This window comes from Manihot esculenta, chromosome 5, assembly GCF_001659605.2.
Source record: "Manihot esculenta cultivar AM560-2 chromosome 5, M.esculenta_v8, whole genome shotgun sequence".
Taxonomy (NCBI): Eukaryota; Viridiplantae; Streptophyta; class Magnoliopsida; order Malpighiales; family Euphorbiaceae; genus Manihot; species Manihot esculenta.
The window spans coordinates 32,612,846-32,633,556 of record NC_035165.2 but is presented as its reverse complement, the minus strand read 5'-3'; the positions used below and the strand labels follow the sequence as shown (position 1 = coordinate 32,633,556).

Genomic DNA, 20,711 nt, shown 5'->3' with positions numbered 1-20,711 from the left:
TTGATTCCAAGACTAAAAAATTAATGTTATTGGATTTATTCATATTTGACATGACTAAGGGAAAGGAGAAATGAAATTGAATTTTAATTGAATTTAATACAAAAAATTCACAATTATCACTCAAAAGATGTTACCTATCTACAACAATAGAATACTATAAAACATAATCCTAATTTTGCATTGCAAGAACAAGTACAACAAATGTGATCAAGACCCATTAACTAATCTCAACTATGACTTCCCAAGCCTACATTTCCAACAATATTGCTAATTCAACTAATGTATTTGTAATCCCAAACTAGTTTTATTTTGGATTTTTAGAAACTTTATTTATTTATTTGAAAGAGTTAGCAGTCTAATATATGTTGAACTTCGTATACTTATTGAATCATGCTTCATAATTTTAGGTTTATCACAGATTCATAAGTTTGTTATTGATTTGTCTCAACTATAGGCAATGAGATTATATCGTGTACACATGCTAAGATTTTTGTTGAGCACTAAGGCTCTCATGACCCTTATGAATGATTAAACAATAATGTTGAGCAAAATATGAAGCTCCTAAGCATTTTAAGCAACTTGAATTCAAACTGTCACTGTTGGTTGTTCCTAGTGCTATGGCTGGGTCTATTTCTTTCTAAGTAACAAGCTATGTCAATATTTGAATTCAGTCTCAAAAAAACTTCAAAATGTTTATGCATCCTAGGCCCATTGGATGTGATTAAACATAATAAAATAGCTGATAAAATTAAAAGCAAAGGATACAATTGATTAAGTGCACAAAGTATTATATATATATATATATATATATATATATATGGTAAATATACTATTTAGTCCTGTGGTAAAACATCCCTTGATTTTAAAAAATCTATTAATTAGTTACTCCTGTCATTTTTGCCATTAAATAGTGTAGAAAAATTTAAAATATCGTTAATATGGAGGGGTAATTAGTAAATATTTTTACAAAACCGAGAGATCAATTAATGAGTTTTTCCATACCACAAGAAGTAAATAGTAAAATGCTTAAGGACTAAAATTAGTAGAGTTTTTAAAACGGAACGTTTTAATATAATTTTTAAAAATAAATAATCAATTAATGAGTTTTATTGTGATTAACTAGTAAATTTTCCATATACATATATATAGTTAATGCATATGTCCCTCTATTTTAAAATTCAACAGTTTAACCTCGTATTTTGATTCCATCAAACTGAAGTTATCTCCATTCACTTCTCCATTAACTGTCTAAAATGAGCAAAATACTCTTAAAGATATACTACTTTTCACCCTTAGATTATGCAAAATTAACATTTATATCTTGATTCAAAAATAATTGCTTTAACCCCCTGAATTTTGACTTTATCAAATAAAAAAAAAAAGATGCACAATTTTTGAATATGGATGGAAAGATCTTAGTTTAATGGAATTAAAATACAGAGACTAAACTGTTGAGTCATAAAATACATACATAAATATGTTAATATTGACATAACTCAGGGACGAAAAAGCATAGACCCTATATACTAAACAATTATAAGTTTTCAAAACTAATTAAAACCATAGTGGCAATCCTGGAGGTAACAAAAGGGTGAACAAACGTGAGATAAAGTTGGTGACATGATGATAGTGTAGGTATCAAGGAAGAATAATCAAACTGGAAGACATTTATACTCGAAGGACTCATTATTTCTTCAAAAAAATTAAAAAAAAAAAAATTTGGATTAATGGGTATGCAAGATGTTTTTATCTTATTTCCCCTAAAAAGAAAAACTAAAAGAATAATCAAATTGCTAATAAATTCGCATCTTGATAGGCATGGACTAATTACATTTGATATACTTGTTTTTTCTTGTCATTATTAATGTTGAGATTATTTCTATATGTTGAGATTATTTCTGTAAATAGCCTAGATTTGTAGTGATAATTAGGGATATGATTGTGTGATATGATTAGGCTATAATTAGAAAATTAATTTATTTTCTTACCTAGTATATACTCTTATAAGTAGTATATATACCCCAATTGGGTTGATGGGAATAATCAAGTATTTTTCTCTCAAATCTTCTACTCTCTTTTTTCTTTTCATCAAAGTTTTATAGTATCAGAGCCAAGAAATTTGGTTCACCTTTGAGTGGCAGATCTGCCACCTTACTTTGGTGACTTTCTGGAAATCAGTTTAGTCTCACCACCCAGCCCTTTCTCCACGCCGGCCTCCGATCTACTTTCCGGCGAAGCACTGCCTCCAGATGCACCTCCACGCGCAGCTTGTTTTCGGTCGCGCGTCGACTCGTGGTCCACTTTCCTCAGATCAGCTTGCGTGCACCATCCTCCAGCCTCGCCCGCCGCCGGCGACTCTTCCTCCAGCCTCATCTGACGCCGGCGACTCTTCCTCTAGTGATACGGATCCAATAGGGTAAATTTCTAACAATGGTATGGAGCAAACTTATGTCATTCAAATGGATCTAAAAGGAGTTCAAAATCATATTCATATGATCCATGTATATTTGGGGCGTGCTTCAACTCATATGGGACAGATTTGGTGCAACACTTGCAATCATAGGCTTAGGGAGCCTAATCAAACCTATGGGTTAAAACTACACAAAGAGAAGCCTAAAGTGAAGATCAAGTTAGACTTTTGTGAAGATTCAGTTTTGTTATGATGGGCTTGCTATATTTTATTATTTAACACTTGTTTTATTTTAGCTTTGTTTGGGCTAGTATTCTGGCCATACTTTATCTTTTAAGTTTTAGAGTGTTGAGCCATGTTTTGGGCTTATGTTTTAATACTTATGTGTTATTTTAGTGTGTGATTGGGTTTGGGCCTTATGTGTTTAAGTCAGGTCCAAGAAGAGTGTCTTAGGGTTTTATTTGTTTTTCTCCTTACTATATAAGGATAAGAAACAATTGTAAGAGGCAGCTTTTTAATCAAAATTTCAGAATTCTTTTCATGCCTTTGGCGTGTATTGCTTTGAGTGAGAGTGATGATTTGCTTTCATCAATTGCACCAGCAATCTTGGCTAACTTATCAACTATTCGTTGTGGCGTTTGTCAGATTCTCATCTAAATCCTTCGATCATTGGTGTTTCAGCTTCTCTAAGTTTGGGGTGCCATAGGAGGTGAGTATAACTGTTCACAGTAGGTCCAGTTGTCAGATTTACTGTTCACAGGTGTTCTTTTTGGCAGATTCAGCCCCTTTTTTTTTTCAAATTCGGGTCCCTACTCAGTCCCTTGTTGTTTCAGAATCTCTCTCAACATGTTTAAGAAGCAAAATGAGTCTCTTAAACCTGTATTTTCAATTGCTACGGTAAAGTTGCAAGGGAATAATAATTATGTGTCTTGGGCTGCATCCATAGAATTATGGTTTGTAGGACAGGGGTATGATGATCATTTAACAACAAATGCCACTGATAAACCCAACTGGGTTAAGATTGATGCTCAACTATGTAGTCTTTTATGGATTCGTTAGATCCAAAATTGCTTGCTTTGTTTCAATCTTGCAAAACTTGTTGTAAGGTTTGGACTAAGGCCAAAACATTGTATACTAATGATATACAACGCATCTACATGGTTGTCTCGAATATGGTTCACTTACAACAAAATCATCAAGATATGGCTAGTTACTTGAGTCAAGTAGAAACTCTGAAAGATGAATTTAATTCTCTTATGCCCCTAACTGATGATGTTGATGCGCAGGAAGAACAACGTGATAAATTTTTTATGGTTTTGGCATTAATTGGATTGCGATATGATCTTTGCTCTGTGAAAAATCAAATTTTAACTGGTTCAGTTGTTCCAACTTTAGAAGATGTGTCAGCTAGGCTCTTACGTATTTTCCTTAGTACGAGTGATGCTACAGATATAAAATCCTCAGTTTTGGCTGTACAAGGAAATCAAGGACAAGGAGGCAATCGCAAAGGTAAAGGAAAGAAATTTCATTGCTCTTATTGTGATAAGAAAGGTCACACTTGGGATGCATGTTGGGCACTACATGGCCGACCACCACGGTCCAATCAATCTGATAATACTGGCAAGTCAGTAGCTCATCTTGCCCAATCTAATGAAGAAGGTCTGCTTCTACAACCTACCAATAAATCTCAAGGACTTAGATTCAATTACTTTAATTGGAGAGGACTATAAGGAATACTTGCAGTTTCAAGCAGCTAAGCAACATCCTCCATCTACCAGCATTGCTCACTCCGGTAATTCTTTTGCTTGTCTAACTAAGTCTTCACCTGTTGGTCCATGGATCCTAGACTCTGGTGCTTCTGATCACATCTCTGGTAATCACAATCTTTTCTCTACTCTTATTTTACCTTCTACACCATCTAAAGTCACCTTAGCTAATAGTTCACAAACTCAAGTTAAAGGAATAGATAACGTACAACTTCTTCCTTCTATTTCCTTAACTATTGTCTTGTTCACTCCTAAATGTCCATATAATTTAATCTCCATTAGCAAATTGACCAAAAATCTTAATTGTTCAGTAACCTTTACTGCTGATTCTGTTGCTGTGCAGGACCGGAGTACTGGGAGAATGATTGGAACAGGGTCTGAGTCACAAGGATTGTACCACCTTTCCACCTCTCCAGTTGCTTTTGTTTCTACTACGTCCGCTGAGCTTATTCATAACCGTTTGGGACATCCTAGTCTTCTCAAATTGCAGAAAATCGTCTCCAGTCTTTCTTCTTTGTCTTCTTTATCATGTGAGTCATGTCAACTTGGGAAACAAACTCGAGCTTCATTTCCCAAGCGAGTCAATAACAGGGCCACTTTGATGTTTGACATTGTTCATTCAGATATTTGGGGTCCAAGTCGTGTTAGTACAACTTTAGGATTTCAGTATTCTGTTACTTTTATTGATGATTATTCTCGTTGCACTTGGTTGTTTTTAATGAGGAATCACTCTGAGTTATTCTCCATTTTTCAAAAATTTTGTGCCGAAATACATAAATCAATTTGGTGTTCGCATTAAGGTTTTGCGTAGTGATAATGCACGAGAATATCTTTTCTCCTCTTTTTCTCATTTCTTGTCTACTCAGGGTATTACTCACCAGACTTCTTGTGCCCATACTTCTCAACAAAATGGTGTTGCCGAGCGCAAAAATCGGCATTTGATTGAAACCGCCCGCACCTTATACATCATAATGTTCCACTGCATTTTTGGGGCGAGGCGGTTCTTACTGCCTGCTACTTGATCAATCTTATGCCTTCCTCTGTTTTGCAGCATCAGAGTCCTCACTCGGTTCTCTTTCCTAACCGGACCTCCAACCAGTTGTCACTGCAAGTTTTTGGATGTATATGTTTTATTCATGATCATACCCCTGGTAAAGACAAACTACAGCCCAAATCAGTGAAATGTGTCTTTCTTGGCTATTCTCGGCTTCAAAAAGGTTACAAATGCTATAATCCCACTATTAACAGATATTTTGTCTCTGCAAATGTCACCTTTTTTGAAACCTCCCCTTACTTTTCTTATAGTCCAACGCACAAAACCTTTGTTCCTAGAGCTTTGCCTGTACCTGCACCTCTTATATCTACTTGGCCTCATGTCAGTCCACCCCTTCAGGTCTACACCCGTCGGCCCTACCCATCTGCTACTAACAATGATACTTCTCTCCCTGATGCCGGTACTTCTAGTGACTCACCTCCAGTTTCATCATCACCTACTTTGGTCATGCCTTCAGTAGCAATAGCTACTACTCCTCTAGCTCTCCGAAAAGGTATTCGCTCTTCTCGCAATCCTCATCCCATTTATAATTTTGTGAGTTACCATTGTTTGTCTCCTTCCTATTATACTTTTGTTTCCACCATGTCTGCTGTTTCTATACCCAAGACAGTTAGAGAAGCATTGGATCATCCTGGTTAGTGTAATGCAATGGTTGAGGAGATAACTGCTCTTCATAATAATGGAACTTGGAAACTGGTCTTTTTACCACTTGGCAAGTCTACCGTTGGTTGTCGATGGGTTCACACAGTTAAGGTGGGACCTGACGGCAAAATTGATTGCCTTAAAGCTCGCCTTGTAGCTAAAGGTTATACACAAATTTATGAGCTTGATTACAGTGAGACTTTCTCTCCAGTAGCCAAAATAGCTTCTGTTCGCCTCATCTCACTGGCTGCAATTAATCACTGGGCCCTTCATCAACTGGACATTAAAAATGCCTTTCTTCATGTAGAACTCGCTGAAGAAGTCTATATGGAGCAACCTCCGGGGTTTATTGCTCAGGGGGAGTCAGGCTTAGTATGTCGTCTTCGACGCTCATTGTATGGTCTAAAACAGTCTCCAAGAGCATGGTTTGGACGATTCAACACTGTAGTTCAACAATTTGGAATGTCTCGAAGTGATTCTTATCATTCCGTGTTTTTTCAACATAATGACAATAGATGCATCTACTTGGTGGTCTATGTTGATGATATTGTCATTACAGGAAATGACCATGATGGAATCTCTCAGCTTAAGCAAAATTTATTCAGTCATTTCCAAACTAAAGACCTTGGAAAACTGAAGTATTTCTTGGGGATTGAAGTGGCACAGTCTAAAAAAGGTATCGCAATTTCTCAACGAAAATATGCTCTGGACATATTGGAAGAAACAGACATGTTAGACTATAGACATGTGGATACTCCCATGGATCCAAATGTCAAACTGGTTCCTGAACAGAGGGAACCACTTAAAGATCCTGCTAGATACAGAAGATTGATCCTACTGTATGGATATTTCTTTTGCTGTAAGCGTGGTTAGTCAATTTCTTCAAAATCCATACAGTAGTCACTGGGATGCAGTCATTCACATTCTTAGATATGTCAAAGGAGCTCCAGGACAAGGACTACTCTATGAGAACAAGGGTCCCTCACAAATTGTTGGCTATTCTGATGCAGACTGGGCAGGTTCTCCTTCAGATAGACGATCTACTTCAAGATATTGTACTATGATTGGAGGGAATCTTATATCTTGGAAAAGTAAAAAACAGAGTATGGTTGCAAGATCAAGTGCAGAAGCAGAATATCGAGCTATGACTTTAGCAACATGCGAACTCATTTGGTTGAAGCAACTCCTTCAGGAATTGAAATATAGCGATACTGGTCAAATGAAGTTGATATGTGATAATCAAGCTGCCCTCCATATTGCATCAAATCCAGTTTTTCATGAGAGGACGAAGCATATAGAGGTGGATTGCCATTTTATTAGGCAAAAAATTGAGTCAGGATGTATTTCTACTAGCTTTGTCAACTCAAATGATCAACTAGCTGATGTGTTCACAAAATCACTTCGAAGATCACGAATAGAGTATATTTATAACAAGCTTGGAGCATATGATATGTACGCTCTAACTTGAGGGGGAGTGTTGAGATTATTTCTATATGTTGAGATTATTTCTGTAAATAGTCTAGATTTGTAGTGATAATTAGGGATATGATTGTGTGATATGATTAGGCTATAATTAGGGAATTAATTTATTTTCTTACCTAGTATATACTCTTGTAAGTAGTATATATACCTTAATTGGATTGATGGAAATAATCAAGTATTTTTCTCTCAAATCTTCTGCTCTATTCTTTCTTTTCATCAAAGCTTCAATTAATAAATGAAAATATACATCGAATTGCTTGTAAAAACAACTTAAAACTTATTTTTCTTTTTTTTTTTATCAAAAATCAGTACTTCATTAACAACTAAATAACTTTTTCACTCCATTCCATTCTCTCCCCTTTCTTTTCCCCAAAAACTAAGAAACTAGCAACTATGCTACAATGAGTTAGCTCTAGTTTTCACATTCATTAGAAAAATCATTATTCAAACTATTTCATAGACATATTATCATTTATTCCAACAGTTGAAAACTATAAGTATCTTTAAGATATCACCTTGTAGTAACCTTTCATTACTTGAGGACCCTTAACTTTCACAATCCCTTTTGATCCATCTGGAAGAGTTTCACCACTTTCAGCGTCTACAATTCTAAATTTTGTATGCCGAATAGGATGCCCAATTGATCCAAGAACCTTCAGAAATTAATTCTGGTTAGTGTTAGATGGTGTACTACTCCATCCAAAGGCAAACATAATAGAACAAGTAAACAAATAGTTGGAACTACAATAATGGAACACAACAAAAGAAGATACAAGAAAATGTTTCAATAGTTGGTTAATAAAGATGAGAATAAAATTAATGCACAACAAAAAAAGGAGCTTCTTTTAACTTATATAACACTTTTAACACTCGAACGAATAGATGATTTTCCATGGGTGATGCATGACAGTTGGCTCAATGAACATCTCAAAATGAAGCAGCAGAAGTGCTAAAGAATATCCTAGTGTTTTAATGATGGTTGACTGACCTCAGTAGATTAGATATAGGCGGGTGTGGTTTAGGTTTATAAGACATTAAACAAAACAAACTGAGACTGTCCTGTAAATCCAAGGATACTGCCAACAATACCATGAACAATTATATTTTCACTTTTATTTGGTCGACAAGTTTACATGGTATGGTTTCAGGTTTGATAAGGGAAATATCTATTTTCTTTTATCTTATCCATAACAACTTAGATTTCAGTTGCAAGCTAAATGCTTTAAAAACAAAAAGAGAATTTAAGGCAATATGTTTTGCGGTTTTTCTTAGTCATCGTACCAAGATCTCATTATCACAACTCAGTAAAATTGCATCACATACACCCAAACTTTTCTTGAAAGCTTCAATACCCAAAAATTTCTTATACAACAACAACTTAAATGCATGTGCTTGTGATCATGCACGCGCATTTAATACTCCTAAATTTATAAGAGCTTGAACTCTCGAATAGAAAATGGCAACTTTAATTTCTAAACTAATTATAGAACAAAGTAATAACATGAAAAAAAGATTAGCAGATGCCTAAACTATAAGCAATATTAGAATTTCAGATTTAGACCATATCAATGAAGTAAAAAATTACAGAAATATGTTTAACATGATAAATTTAAAGAAATCATAGTTAGAAGTGTAAAAATTATTTTTAAAAAAAATTAACAACAAATTTACTGACTAATAGAAACAAAAAAAAATAGAAAATTAATTCCATTTGATTATTGTGGGATGTAAATAGTCCTACATTATTCTCACAACATTATCGTATCATAGCTAGGTATTTATACTGATTCTATCTTAGGCCTTCAGTGTCTTGCAATCGCATTAACAAGAAAAATAGAACAATTTAAATTAACAAGAAGCCAATTGGAAAGCTTCAATGCAAGGAAATTATTGTGAATCATTTATGATTAGCAAAATTCAACTACAAGTAACAAAGCCTAAATGAAAGAACCAAAATCAATAAATAAACCATAGATTAATCTCCGCTCTAATGTAGTATCAAGATCATGATTTCTCTATTATTTTAAGATAACCTTATAATCGTATCTTGATTCTTCATCCATTTTATCCTATATGCAAAGGGAAAAAAAATCTCAATCATATTTGAAGTGAAAAGGGCAGTTCAACTAAAATTTGTCGACTATGTTTCATCATTTGGATTTCATGAACCAAAAAAATGGAACACAAATTATAAAAATTAGCAAAACCAAAGGAACAAAATAAGATCATAAGTTGAACATCCCAAGTTTTTAGTCATCACATGCAAGGTCGCATCAGCATTGAATGACTGCATCAATACTCCCATATAACTTGTGTATAAATTACCAATTATGGGTCAAATACAATATGGTGCAATCTTATGCATTGGTTCAAGTTTTTTGCTTTCATACAACTTTTATGAACACAACCTTCATTTTAAATAGTAAAATCAATTCCAGATTTCATAAAGTTTCAGATATTGCTTAAATATGGTAAAGTTTAAACTTCAGAACAAGCAGAGTTCAATATTACAAATACAATGCACATCTTACATTACAGGTAAGTCGTCGAGCAGCTGTAACTGGAGATGACTCTGTCATCCCATACCCATTCTGCACTTTCACACCAATAGCCTGCATGTACAAAAATTACTATAAGAAATCATAATCAGAAATATATAGTTCAAAAAGCAAAGAATGATGAACCTCTGACCTCAAAAAATTCATCAACATACAATGGTAAACTACCACCTCCACTTATGCCAGCCTGCGTAGTACCATATGTGTCGACAATTTAGCAAAGCACTAAACAAATTTTTTAAAATCCAAATATGAAGGTTAGAGAAAAAAAAAACAAGGGAAGGAAAAGTTAGAGAGAGAGAGAGAGAGAGAAAAGAGAACATTCATAGCAATGACAGTGTTTCTCCCCGTACACCATTTTGGATTCATGGCTTTTCTCACTCCTGGTGGGGAAAGGAAGGTGTATTTAAGAGCTAAAAAAGGAAAAGGAAAAAAAAGAAAAGCAGAAAGCTTTGCAGTGGAGGAAGGAAGAAGATAGTACATAAATTCTTGTAATTTTATTCAAAGCTTTCAAAAAGGATTGCAACTCAATTTTGAATAAATTATGGAGACTGAGGAAGGAGGGCACAAATAACAAGAAGTTCATTAAAATAGCAACTGAATGACAAACAAAACCTTGCTCATTCCGATAGACGAGCGAATTTTTCTGTAAACAAGCTTATCGGCCAACATATGAATTGGCAATAAGATTGCAGCCATGATTCTTGCCCATAGACCATACAGCACTGAAACAAGATATGATGGTTCCTTTTGAATCCTTGCCAAATAAGTTCCCTATAATGCCAGTGAAATTAGTTAAGTAGCAGATTGTGTTCAAATGTAGGTGTCTATTATGTTAAAATATAATTTAGGAATCTCATGAGGATGACGCTGTGTTGATACAGAAGAAACAAAGATTGTACTCATGAGATACAAATATATCCAATAGAATATGTCCCATACTTTTTTTATTATTTTATTTTTCAGAAGAATGGCTGATTTCTGCCTGATGAACAAGTAAATACAAAACAAAGCACAATCTCTTGGAATTTAAATTTTGCATGACTGTAAAACAAGAACAGCAGGGCCCAACAAACTCACAGCCTCAACAAACTCAGCCTCGACAGGCTTATGCAATAATCTAAAAGACATTATAAAACAAAAAGTACATGGAGCAATTAAGATTCTGTTATAAAGAGAGAATAAGTTATATGTAAAAATGAAAACACTGATAACACACTATTAGCAGGTTGCAAAAGTTTGGAACAGTGACGATCATGCTTCCAAGAATGCTAAAAACCTCACAAACATAAAGCCTAACAAAGTCTAGCTTCATGCTTATGGAGAGAGCAAAGTTTTTTGCAAAGTAAAAAGGCATAATATTCAATTTCAAACCTCGTAAATTCTCTTCAACTCCATGTATGCCAGGCTGACCTTTATGAATGTAAATGCAACAAGCTTACGAATAGTGTAGCTTGTAGAAATTTGCTTGTGTATCCCACTAAATAGACAATAAAAGGATCTTGCTCAATGCATGTTGAATCAACTTCAAGTTAACAAAACAAAGCAGATAGGACAACAAAGCCAAGCAGACAAAATTCTGTTATTGAAGTATGAGATGTAAAATGCAATGCCAGGTGGCTTTGGAAAAAAAAAAGAAAAAAGTTAGAATTCAGTAGAGCATGCTCTTCCAAAACAAATTCGCAATGAAATAAGACTCGGTAAATTTATTAGTGAAAGTTCAAAAGAAAGGACCAAGTAACTCCCATAGTATGAATACTACTTACAGGCTTAGTAGGCTAGTAGCATAAACTCGTGAAGTAAAAAAAAAAAAAATTGCTATATCCCACTAAGCCCCCATCCACCCACCTACTATCGTCTCCTAAAAATTTTCCTAATTGAGATAGGCAGTGAGTACTCTTTCAGTTTTACCATAAAGTCATTTCAGCACTGTACATCCTACTTGCATATCCAAATGCTCCCTCAACCATCATATCTCCAGCAAAGAAATTAAAAATTAAAAAATTAAAATTAAACACAATAAGATAATTCTAATAAAAGATTATGCAACCTCTTATTCACAAATGCAAAAACCTAATCTGTATTATTGACAAAGCATCAAGGAATGCAACAGAAAGACTTTGGTGTACCTTCAGCTATGGCCAAGAATTTTCCAGGTTCCAACACAAGGCCATTTTGATTTAATGAATTAATTGAAGATGAATACATATGCTATGAAGTATGAACACACAAAGAACACAGACATAATAAATGTTCGCAAATATGTATATCAATATTACGAGTCATGGAAATATGAAACTCTGCAACACATTAAATCATCTTAAACTTGAATACTAAGAATTACAAGTGAACAAATATGTTGGTAGGAAGGAATACAGACTACATTTAGGAATTTAGACCATGACAAATAAAGTGATTGCCCCCAAAATTTCATCTCCAATTTAGGCCAATCTTTCAGTAGTGATAATCATTTTGCATCAGTTGTTGCTGTCATGTTCTTCGTTGATTGGAATTAATAAATACAAAGCATAAAACTCTACTCATGGCAAAGAACCAAGAATGATATGATTCTCTTGACAAGGGCAGACCTGTAGAGTGTCTCATATACCAGTGGAACAGAGATCACATAATGTGGTTGATAACGCTGGAGATCTTCCTATCGACAAAATAAATTTTAAACAAGTCATATTAAATATTGTCAAGGTAGGAAAAATGATAACCAGTAGGTATGATGGTTATCAATTTACTGGGGATAATTTCATTCAATAATTAAATCATACCTTTAAGTTTCTCACAGTTGTGTAGGTTTGCTCAACTCCACATGTCAATATGAAATACTCACAAGCGCGCTCGTATGCATGCCAAGATGGTAGCATGCTTAGAAATCTATCCCCAGGTAGAGCAGGGACAACTTCCCACAGATTATTTATCTATAAAACAAAAGACGCTCAAACTAACTTCAGTAATAATGTAACAAAAATATTATGAAATTTGATTGGTTCCAAAAGCAGCAAGAGACATACAAATACAATACTCCAAACATAGACTTATAACGCTATAAAAATATGTAATTATGCATTTAACTAATAACTTAAATACCAGATTAAGTACCATATACCCATATATCCAACATACTAAAATCAAACAAGAATAGGTAATTATTTCTAGATCCATGTCCATACGTCTCAAAACTATTTATAAATACCTAAATCCTATGTAACCAAATAGGTACTACTGAACTTATTTCTGTCAACATGAGAAATTAACACACCTGAAGAGATGAAATAACATAGAAGAAACCTTTAAATTGCAAACTATAGAAAATAAATTCGGCAAGAAATTTACGAACATACCAATGATAAAGAGCAGGTAGCGAAAGGGTAAAAGAATCTCATAAAGTAGTTCCAGTTAGAACTTAGTGGAGGATTGCAGTACATGGCAAAAGCAAGGCCTTCCCTTGTCACACATCTATGATGTACAAGGCAAATAATCCTCCCAGGCTCCCCCTAAAAGGTACATTTTTAGTGGAGTTAGGCCTCTCCATTTTATCACATGTTATCAGAGTCAGTCCTTGCTTTGATTTTGCGTAACCAGCAGATGTCTAGTCCTAGGCATGAAGGGTATGTTATGCCACATAGATTGGCTACACAGCAAATATGTTTCAAAAACGACATGGGCAATCCCCCCACCTTGGTGGAAGAGCATTTTAGAGGGGAGTTATACTCGATCCACTTTAGTTTCCTTATTAGGGTATAATACTTGTATAAATAAGTGAGATATACAAAGATAATATTCATTCAGAAAATACAAAATTTTCCTCCACATAATTTGTTTCAACATGATATCAAAGCTAAGCCAACATTTCTTGGCATTTCTCTTCCAGATCTGAGTGATAGTGTTAGGGTTAGGGTTTGTTTGGGTAAAGCTTCTTGGCAATGTGTGCAGGCAAGGTTCATCAACACCGCCCATCTCAGGAGGAAGGACAACTATCAATTGGCCTGTCCTTGGAAGTGCACTGCCATTCAGTGAAGCGCATGATCTCATGCACTGCTACAAAGATTGTTGCCTTTCCATGCGCCAGTGCGTGTAGCTTTTTCTGATGACCCTGTTCGATTGTTCTTTTTTTCCAATGTTCTCCTCTGGGTACTGCGCCTCTGCACAGCCTATTTGCCTCACCCGGTTTGAGTTCCAATATTTAATTATGTTTAATGGAAAAAAGGGAGTAACAGAGACATAAATGAGTTCTATGAGTGATAATCTGTTTCGGGTCCTTGCAAAAGATTGCGTCACAGATCTGTTTACAGAAAAATCTATCTCTGAGACCCAAGCCCTTAACTTCCACAATTGCCTCTTCGCCCTATGATGAGTGTTTGAACTGAACTCAATGGAGAGAGTCTTAGATCTCATAAGATTGGGATAAATTTCTTGATTGCTTTTTATTGAAATTGGAAACTACTTATATAGAGATCATAACAATTGATAACTGTACCCTAAGGATATACAATCAAGATTTAAACTGAAAGAAGAGTCATGCTAAAACATAAATTCCTGCTGGTCCTAATCTGATAAAAAGATAAATCCTAATTTGCTGAAACAATAAACTCTGTTAATTGATTGGAAAATTATATTTCTTTCATTAACAATTAGTAGAATTTATATACAAGCTACGAGAGTTTTCCTAAATCAATATAAAATACGAATTCTAAAAATAGACTAGTAAAATAATACTAATAGTAATAGACTTCTAACTTATAGTAATAACACTCCCACTCAAGTTGAAGTAAGGACCGCCTCGCGCCAAAAACCTAGCAGAACATTATGATGTCTGAGTAAGGTGCAGAGGTTTCAATCAAATGCCGATTTTTTTGCTCGGCAACACTATTTTGTTGAGGAGTATGGGCACAAAAAGTATGGTGAGTAATACCCTGAGTAGACAAGAAATGAGAAAACGAGGAGGAAAGATATTCTCGTGCATTATCATTATGCAAAACCTTAATGCGAACACCAAACTAGTTATGTATTTCAGTATAAAATATTTGAAAAATGGAGAATAATTCAGAGTGATTATTCATTAAAAAAGTCCAAGTGCAATGAGAATAATCATCAATAAAAGTAACAAAATACTGAAATCCCAAAGTTGTACTGACACGACTTGGACCCCAAATGTCTAAATGAACAATGTCAAACATCGAGGTGGCCCTGTTATTGACTCGCTTAGAAAATGAAGCCCGAGTTTATTTTCCAAGTTGACATGACTCACATGCTAAAGAAGACAAAGAAGAAAGACTAGGGACAATTTTCTGCAATTTGAGAAGACTAGGATGTCCCAAATGGTTATGAATAAGCTCAGCGGAAGTGGTAGAAACAAAAGCAACTGGAGAGGTGGTACAATCTTTGTGACTCAGATCCTGTTCTAAATATTCTCTCAGTACTCTGTCCTGCACCACAATAGAATCAGTAGTAAAGGTTACTGAATAATTAAGATTTTTGGTCAATTTGCTAATGGAGATTAATATATATGGACATTCAGGAGAGAACAAGATAGTAGTTAAGGAAATAGAAGGAAGAAATTGTACTTTTCCTATTCCTTTAACTTGAGTTTGTGAATCATTAGCCAAGGTGACTTTAAATGGTGTGGAAGGTGAAACAAGAGTAGAGAAAAGATTGTGATTACCAAAGCTATGATCAGAAGCACCAGAGTCTAGGATTCATGGACCAATTAGGTGAACACTTAGTTAGACAAGCAAAGGAATTACATGAGTGAGCAATGCTGGAAGATAGAGGATGTTGCTTAGCTGTTTGGAACTGCAAATATTCTTTATAGTCTTTTCTCGTTAAAATGATTGAATTTAGTTCCTGAGATTTATTGGTAGGTTGTGGAAGCAGGCCTTTTTCATTAGATTGGGCAAGATAAGCTGCTGACTTGCTAGTATTATCGGGTTGATTGGGCCGTGGTGGTTGGCCATACAATGCCAACATGCATCCCGTGTGTGACCTTTCTTATCACAATAGGAACAATGAAATTTCTTCCCATTACCTTTGCGATTTTCTCATTGTCCTTGATTCCCTTGTTGCACAGCCAAAACTGAGGATTCCATATCTGTAGCGTCACTCTTACTAAGGGAAATACGTAAGAGCCTGGCTGACACAACTTTTAAAGTTGGAATAATTGAACCAGTCAAAATTTGATTTTTCACAAAGCAAAGGTCAGATCACAATCCATATCCTGATGATTCTGTTGTAAGTGAACCATATCTGACACAACCTTATAGATGCGTTGTATGTCATTAGAATACAATGTTTTGGTTTTAGTCCAAACCTTACAACAAGTTTTGCAAGACTGAAACAAAGCAAGCAATTTTGGATCTAACGAATGCCATACAAGACTACATAGTTGAGCATCAATCTTAACTCAGTTGGGTCTATCATTAGTGGCATTTTTTGTTAAATGATAATCATACCCCTGTCTTAAAAACCATAATTCTACGGATGCACCCCAAGACATAATTATTACTTCCTTGCAACTTGAAAGGTTTAAGGGACTCAAAACCTATATTGAGGGTGTTCTGCTTCTCAGACATGTCGAGAGAGATTCTGGAACAACAAAGGATTGAATAGGGACCTGAATCTGCCAAAAAAGGAGGATTTGTGTTTGTGAACAGTAAATCCAATGCTACTGTTCACAAGAGGCGTGTGAAGATAGGCTGGGCAGGTGATCGGACCTACTAGGCTGGAGTCGCCGGTGCTAGGTGATGCTAGAGGAAGAGTTGCCGGTGTGAAACGGTCGCCGGAGGACGGTTCATGTGATGGCGCGTGTACCGGAGACAGATTGCTTTGAGCAGCGCGTGGGACCGGTTCTGGTAGCGGTACTTTATCGGGAAGCCGATCGAAGCCGGTGAGGAGGATGGGCTAGATGGTGAGACCAACTGATTTTCAAAAAGTCTCCAAAGCAAGGTGGCAGATCTGCCACTCACAGGTGAACCAAGTTTCTTGGCTCTGATACCATGAAACCAATGATGAAAAGAAGAAGAAAGTAGAAGTTTTGAGAGAAAACACTCGATTATTCTCCTCAAGCCAATTTGGGTATATATGCTACTTACAAGAGTACATACTAGGTAAGAAAATAAATTAATTCCCTAATTATAACTTAATCATATCACAATCATATCACATAATCATATCCCTAATTGTCACTACAAAATTTAGGCCATTTACAGAAAGAATTTCAACAACACCAATGAAACAAAAAAGAGAGATTTTGAGGGAAGGATGCTTGAAGATTCTCTCAAGCCAATTGAGGGATATATACTACTTACAAGAGTATATAATAGATAAGAAAATAAATTAATTCTCTAATTATAGTCTAATCATATTCTAATCATATCACATAATCTAAGCTTCTAATTATGCACACAATCACTATAAATCTATACTATTTACAAAAAGTATCTCAATAACTTTATTGTAGATATTCCTAATTAGGTATAATTGTTTGTATATAAATATTTAAAACTTGTAAAGATCAATTGATTGGAATAGAATCTAAAAATTCCTTCCAAAATTCTTTACTAAGAAATTTGCAGCCCTGTACCATCTGGAAGTTTGAATTTTCTGCATATTATTTCTTTGAATGATTGTTACCCATATATAGACTACAAGATTATTAAATATAGAAATACTCTACAATTAAAATAAATTACACTCCTACTGTTAATCCTATAATCATACTATCTATTTAGGCAAGCTAATCTACAGCTGTACACATCTACAACAAGTCCCTTCGAGGTTCTTTAGGGTAAGAATTCTTATATTGTTCCTCCAAAGATCTTCTGTTGTATCTGTTTTGTTCACAAGCCACATGTTGGAAAACTTGAACATAGGATTTTGAAATATCTTTTTATGGATTACTCTGGAACTCAAAAAAGGTTACTAGTGTTGGCAATCCCCTTCAAGAAACATTTTATTAATATGGATGTTACCTTCAAAGGATTTGAGTCTTATTTCCGGTTACCTTTTTAAAGGGAGCAAGAACAGAAAAGGTGCCCATATTGTCTCCTCTTCAAGGGAGTTGTTTAGAGCTGAGCCCACTCTCAATAATGTTGAAAAAGGGCCACCTCAACCCCAAGGGAGATTAGATAGACTAGATTTAAGAACCTACACTCGATAGAACAAGATAGATATGGCCATCGTGCGGACACACCTGATCAACAAGAACTCCTAGATTCAATTCCACTGCCTGCCAAGGAATTATGTGGTGAGTCTTCATTAATTCTTAATTCTAATCCTGATTTAGAGTCTAATTCTTCTACTGATGATCTTGATGTTCCCATTGCTCCTAGAAAATGAGTAAAAAGTTGTACTAAATATCTTATCTTCAATTTTGCCTCTTTTGACTCCTTGTCTCCTACAGAACCTTTTATCTTCTTTGTTTCTTATGTTTCTATCCCATAGGATAGGAAGAAAGCATATCTTGATCTGAATTAGAATGCCACTACGGTAGAAGAGATGAGACCTTTGGCAAAAATGAGACTTGGGATATTTTTACTCCTGATGGAAAGAAACCAGTTACACACAAGAGGGTGTGTGTGGTTCAATTGAAAGATATAAAGCCATACTAGTGACGAAAGGTTTCACTCAAATATATGAGGTGGGTTACGAGGAGAATTCTGCCACTATTGCAAAAATGAATACCATTATTATTGTGTGCAGCAAAGCTTGGATAGGATTTGCAACAGTTTGATGTGAAAAATTCTTTTTGCATGGAGATTTGGAGGAAAAAGTGTATATAAAAATTCCCTCGGGTGTTTGATGATGAAAGGTCCATAGGAAAGGTTTGCATATTGAAAAAGGCATTACATGGCCCGAAGCAATATTACTTTCACAAAGTCAAACTAGTTGCATAATTGATAAGTAAAATAGTTTACTATTTGAACTCTTTGACTATTTCGAGAGTATTTAGATGAAAGTAAATGAAGGAAGCGAACTCATGGAAGTTGTAGATTCATTTGCTTGGAAGAGATTAAAGAGATTAAGCTCAATTACATAAGGTATTCAATAACTAATCCCAATGGCTAACCCAGTGAAAAAAAAAAGGTATTCAATTGCCAAAGGTTGGAGTTTGCAAATCATTTTGCTTAGCTTAATAATTTACTAATAATTAAGTGAACTACAAAAATAAAAGGAATAGCTCAATTCAATAAATTATTAACAATTAAGTGGACCACATAAAAGGAGACAGTAATAGCATAGTTTCCTCAATTTAAGATGTTAAAATAAAAGAGATAACAACATTTTTCCTTAATTTAAGGAGTTAAAATGAAAGAGACAACAACATTCAACAAACCTGGTGTAACAAATTCTTATGCGTAAGCATAACGCCTTTTGGATTTCCGGTGGTTCCACTAGTATAGACAAGTGTAGCAATATCATCTGAGCTGATTGTTTCACACATGTAGCCTTGCCCTGCACTCACATCATTAGCTGAAAAGTTGCATAGAACCTATTTAAGGTAATCCATCAAATAAAAGCAAAAAATTTGCACTTTTTTCCTTTGTATATATATATGTGTGTGTATACACACACAAAGAGAGAGAGAGAGAGAGAGGAGAGAGGAGAGAGGATTTTTTTACTAGACATCAATAAAACCAAGTATTTTCTATCTGTCCACACGACATTTATTTTCAAAAAATGCCCATTTCGGCTAGACCCATATAGGATAGATGTTTTGGCTCTCAAAATTACAAAGAACACCAATTTCAAGTTAGTTACTAACTCCCATACTCAAAATTCTCACTAGACACTTATTCTGCATAATTATTACCTTATTGATATCTAAACTACTGCATCTCAAAGAAGATCTTTTCATATTCATAATTCAGAGATCCAAATTTGTTATGGTAGATAATGTCCACAATATATGTGTGGAGAATAATATTTTTTGCATCTATTATAATGGAGATTACAACATATTTATACACAAAAGACATACCAAGCTTACATTCAAGCCCAATATCAAGCTATTCCTAAGATCAAGCTACTAATGAATTTATTCATATTTATTTCCTATGACACTCTCCTTCAAGTTGAAGTATAGATGCTAATTATGTCTGATTTGTTACATATGTAATCAATTTAAGTCCCATTTAGAGCTTTAGTGAAGATATCCCCTAATTGTTTACCAATTTTGATATATCATGTTGAAATATCTTTTGTTGGACCTTTTTACGAACACACTGATAGTCAATCTCCATATGTTTGGTCCACTCATGAAATACTGAGTTAGAGGCAATGTGGATAATTGCTTGATTATCAAGTCACAACTTAGTGGGACCAAATTCTTGAAACCAACCTCTTCTAATAGTTGATGCACCCACAAAACTTTAACATGCGGCTTGTACCATAGTTCCATATTCAGATTCAACACTAAAACGTAAAGTTACATTTTGCTTCTTACTTCTCCATAAGACCAGCTTACCTCCTACAAAAATACAATATCCAGTGATCGACCTTGTTGAATCCCACATCGGTTGTGGAAAGGGGTAATGTGCCCCTTATATGGGCCATAGGCACTCCTCCCCCTTGAGCTAGCTTTTGGGGTGAGTTAGGCCTGACCCAAATTTAACATGGTATCAAAACCTCTCCATCCGATGTTGGGTGCCCCATAAATGTGCCAAGCACCAGTAAAAATTCTGGGCGTGAGGGGGTGTGTTGAATCCCACATCGGTTATGGAAAGGGGTAATGTGCCCCTTATATGGGCTATAGGCACTCCTCCCCCTTGAGCTAGCTTTTGGGGTGAGTT

General features: G+C 35.0%; 1 protein-coding gene across 6 annotated transcripts in view; it reads right to left on the bottom strand.

The window, feature by feature from the left end:
• The window catches only part of LOC110615211 (probable acyl-activating enzyme 16, chloroplastic), a 41,764-nt gene that overhangs the window by 7,566 nt on the left and 13,487 nt on the right, over window positions 1–20,711 (bottom strand). For 3 of the 6 annotated variants that reach the window (XM_021756980.2, XM_021756984.2, XM_021756981.2), the window contains exons 6-13: window positions 19,256–19,392; window positions 12,693–12,842; window positions 12,501–12,568; window positions 11,287–11,392; window positions 10,528–10,686; window positions 10,046–10,099; window positions 9,886–9,966; window positions 7,870–8,007 (exon numbers count right to left, since the gene is read on the bottom strand). In XM_021756980.2, coding sequence (XP_021612672.1) covers window positions 7,870–8,007; window positions 9,886–9,966; window positions 10,046–10,099; window positions 10,528–10,686; window positions 11,287–11,392; window positions 12,501–12,568; window positions 12,693–12,842; window positions 19,256–19,392 — 893 coding nt within the window. The remainder of the gene's footprint in view (window positions 1–7,869; window positions 8,008–9,885; window positions 9,967–10,045; window positions 10,100–10,527; window positions 10,687–11,286; window positions 11,393–12,500; window positions 12,569–12,692; window positions 12,843–19,255; window positions 19,393–20,711) is intronic. The other 3 variants (XM_021756982.2, XM_021756983.2, XM_021756985.2) reach the window with 2 other exon arrangements.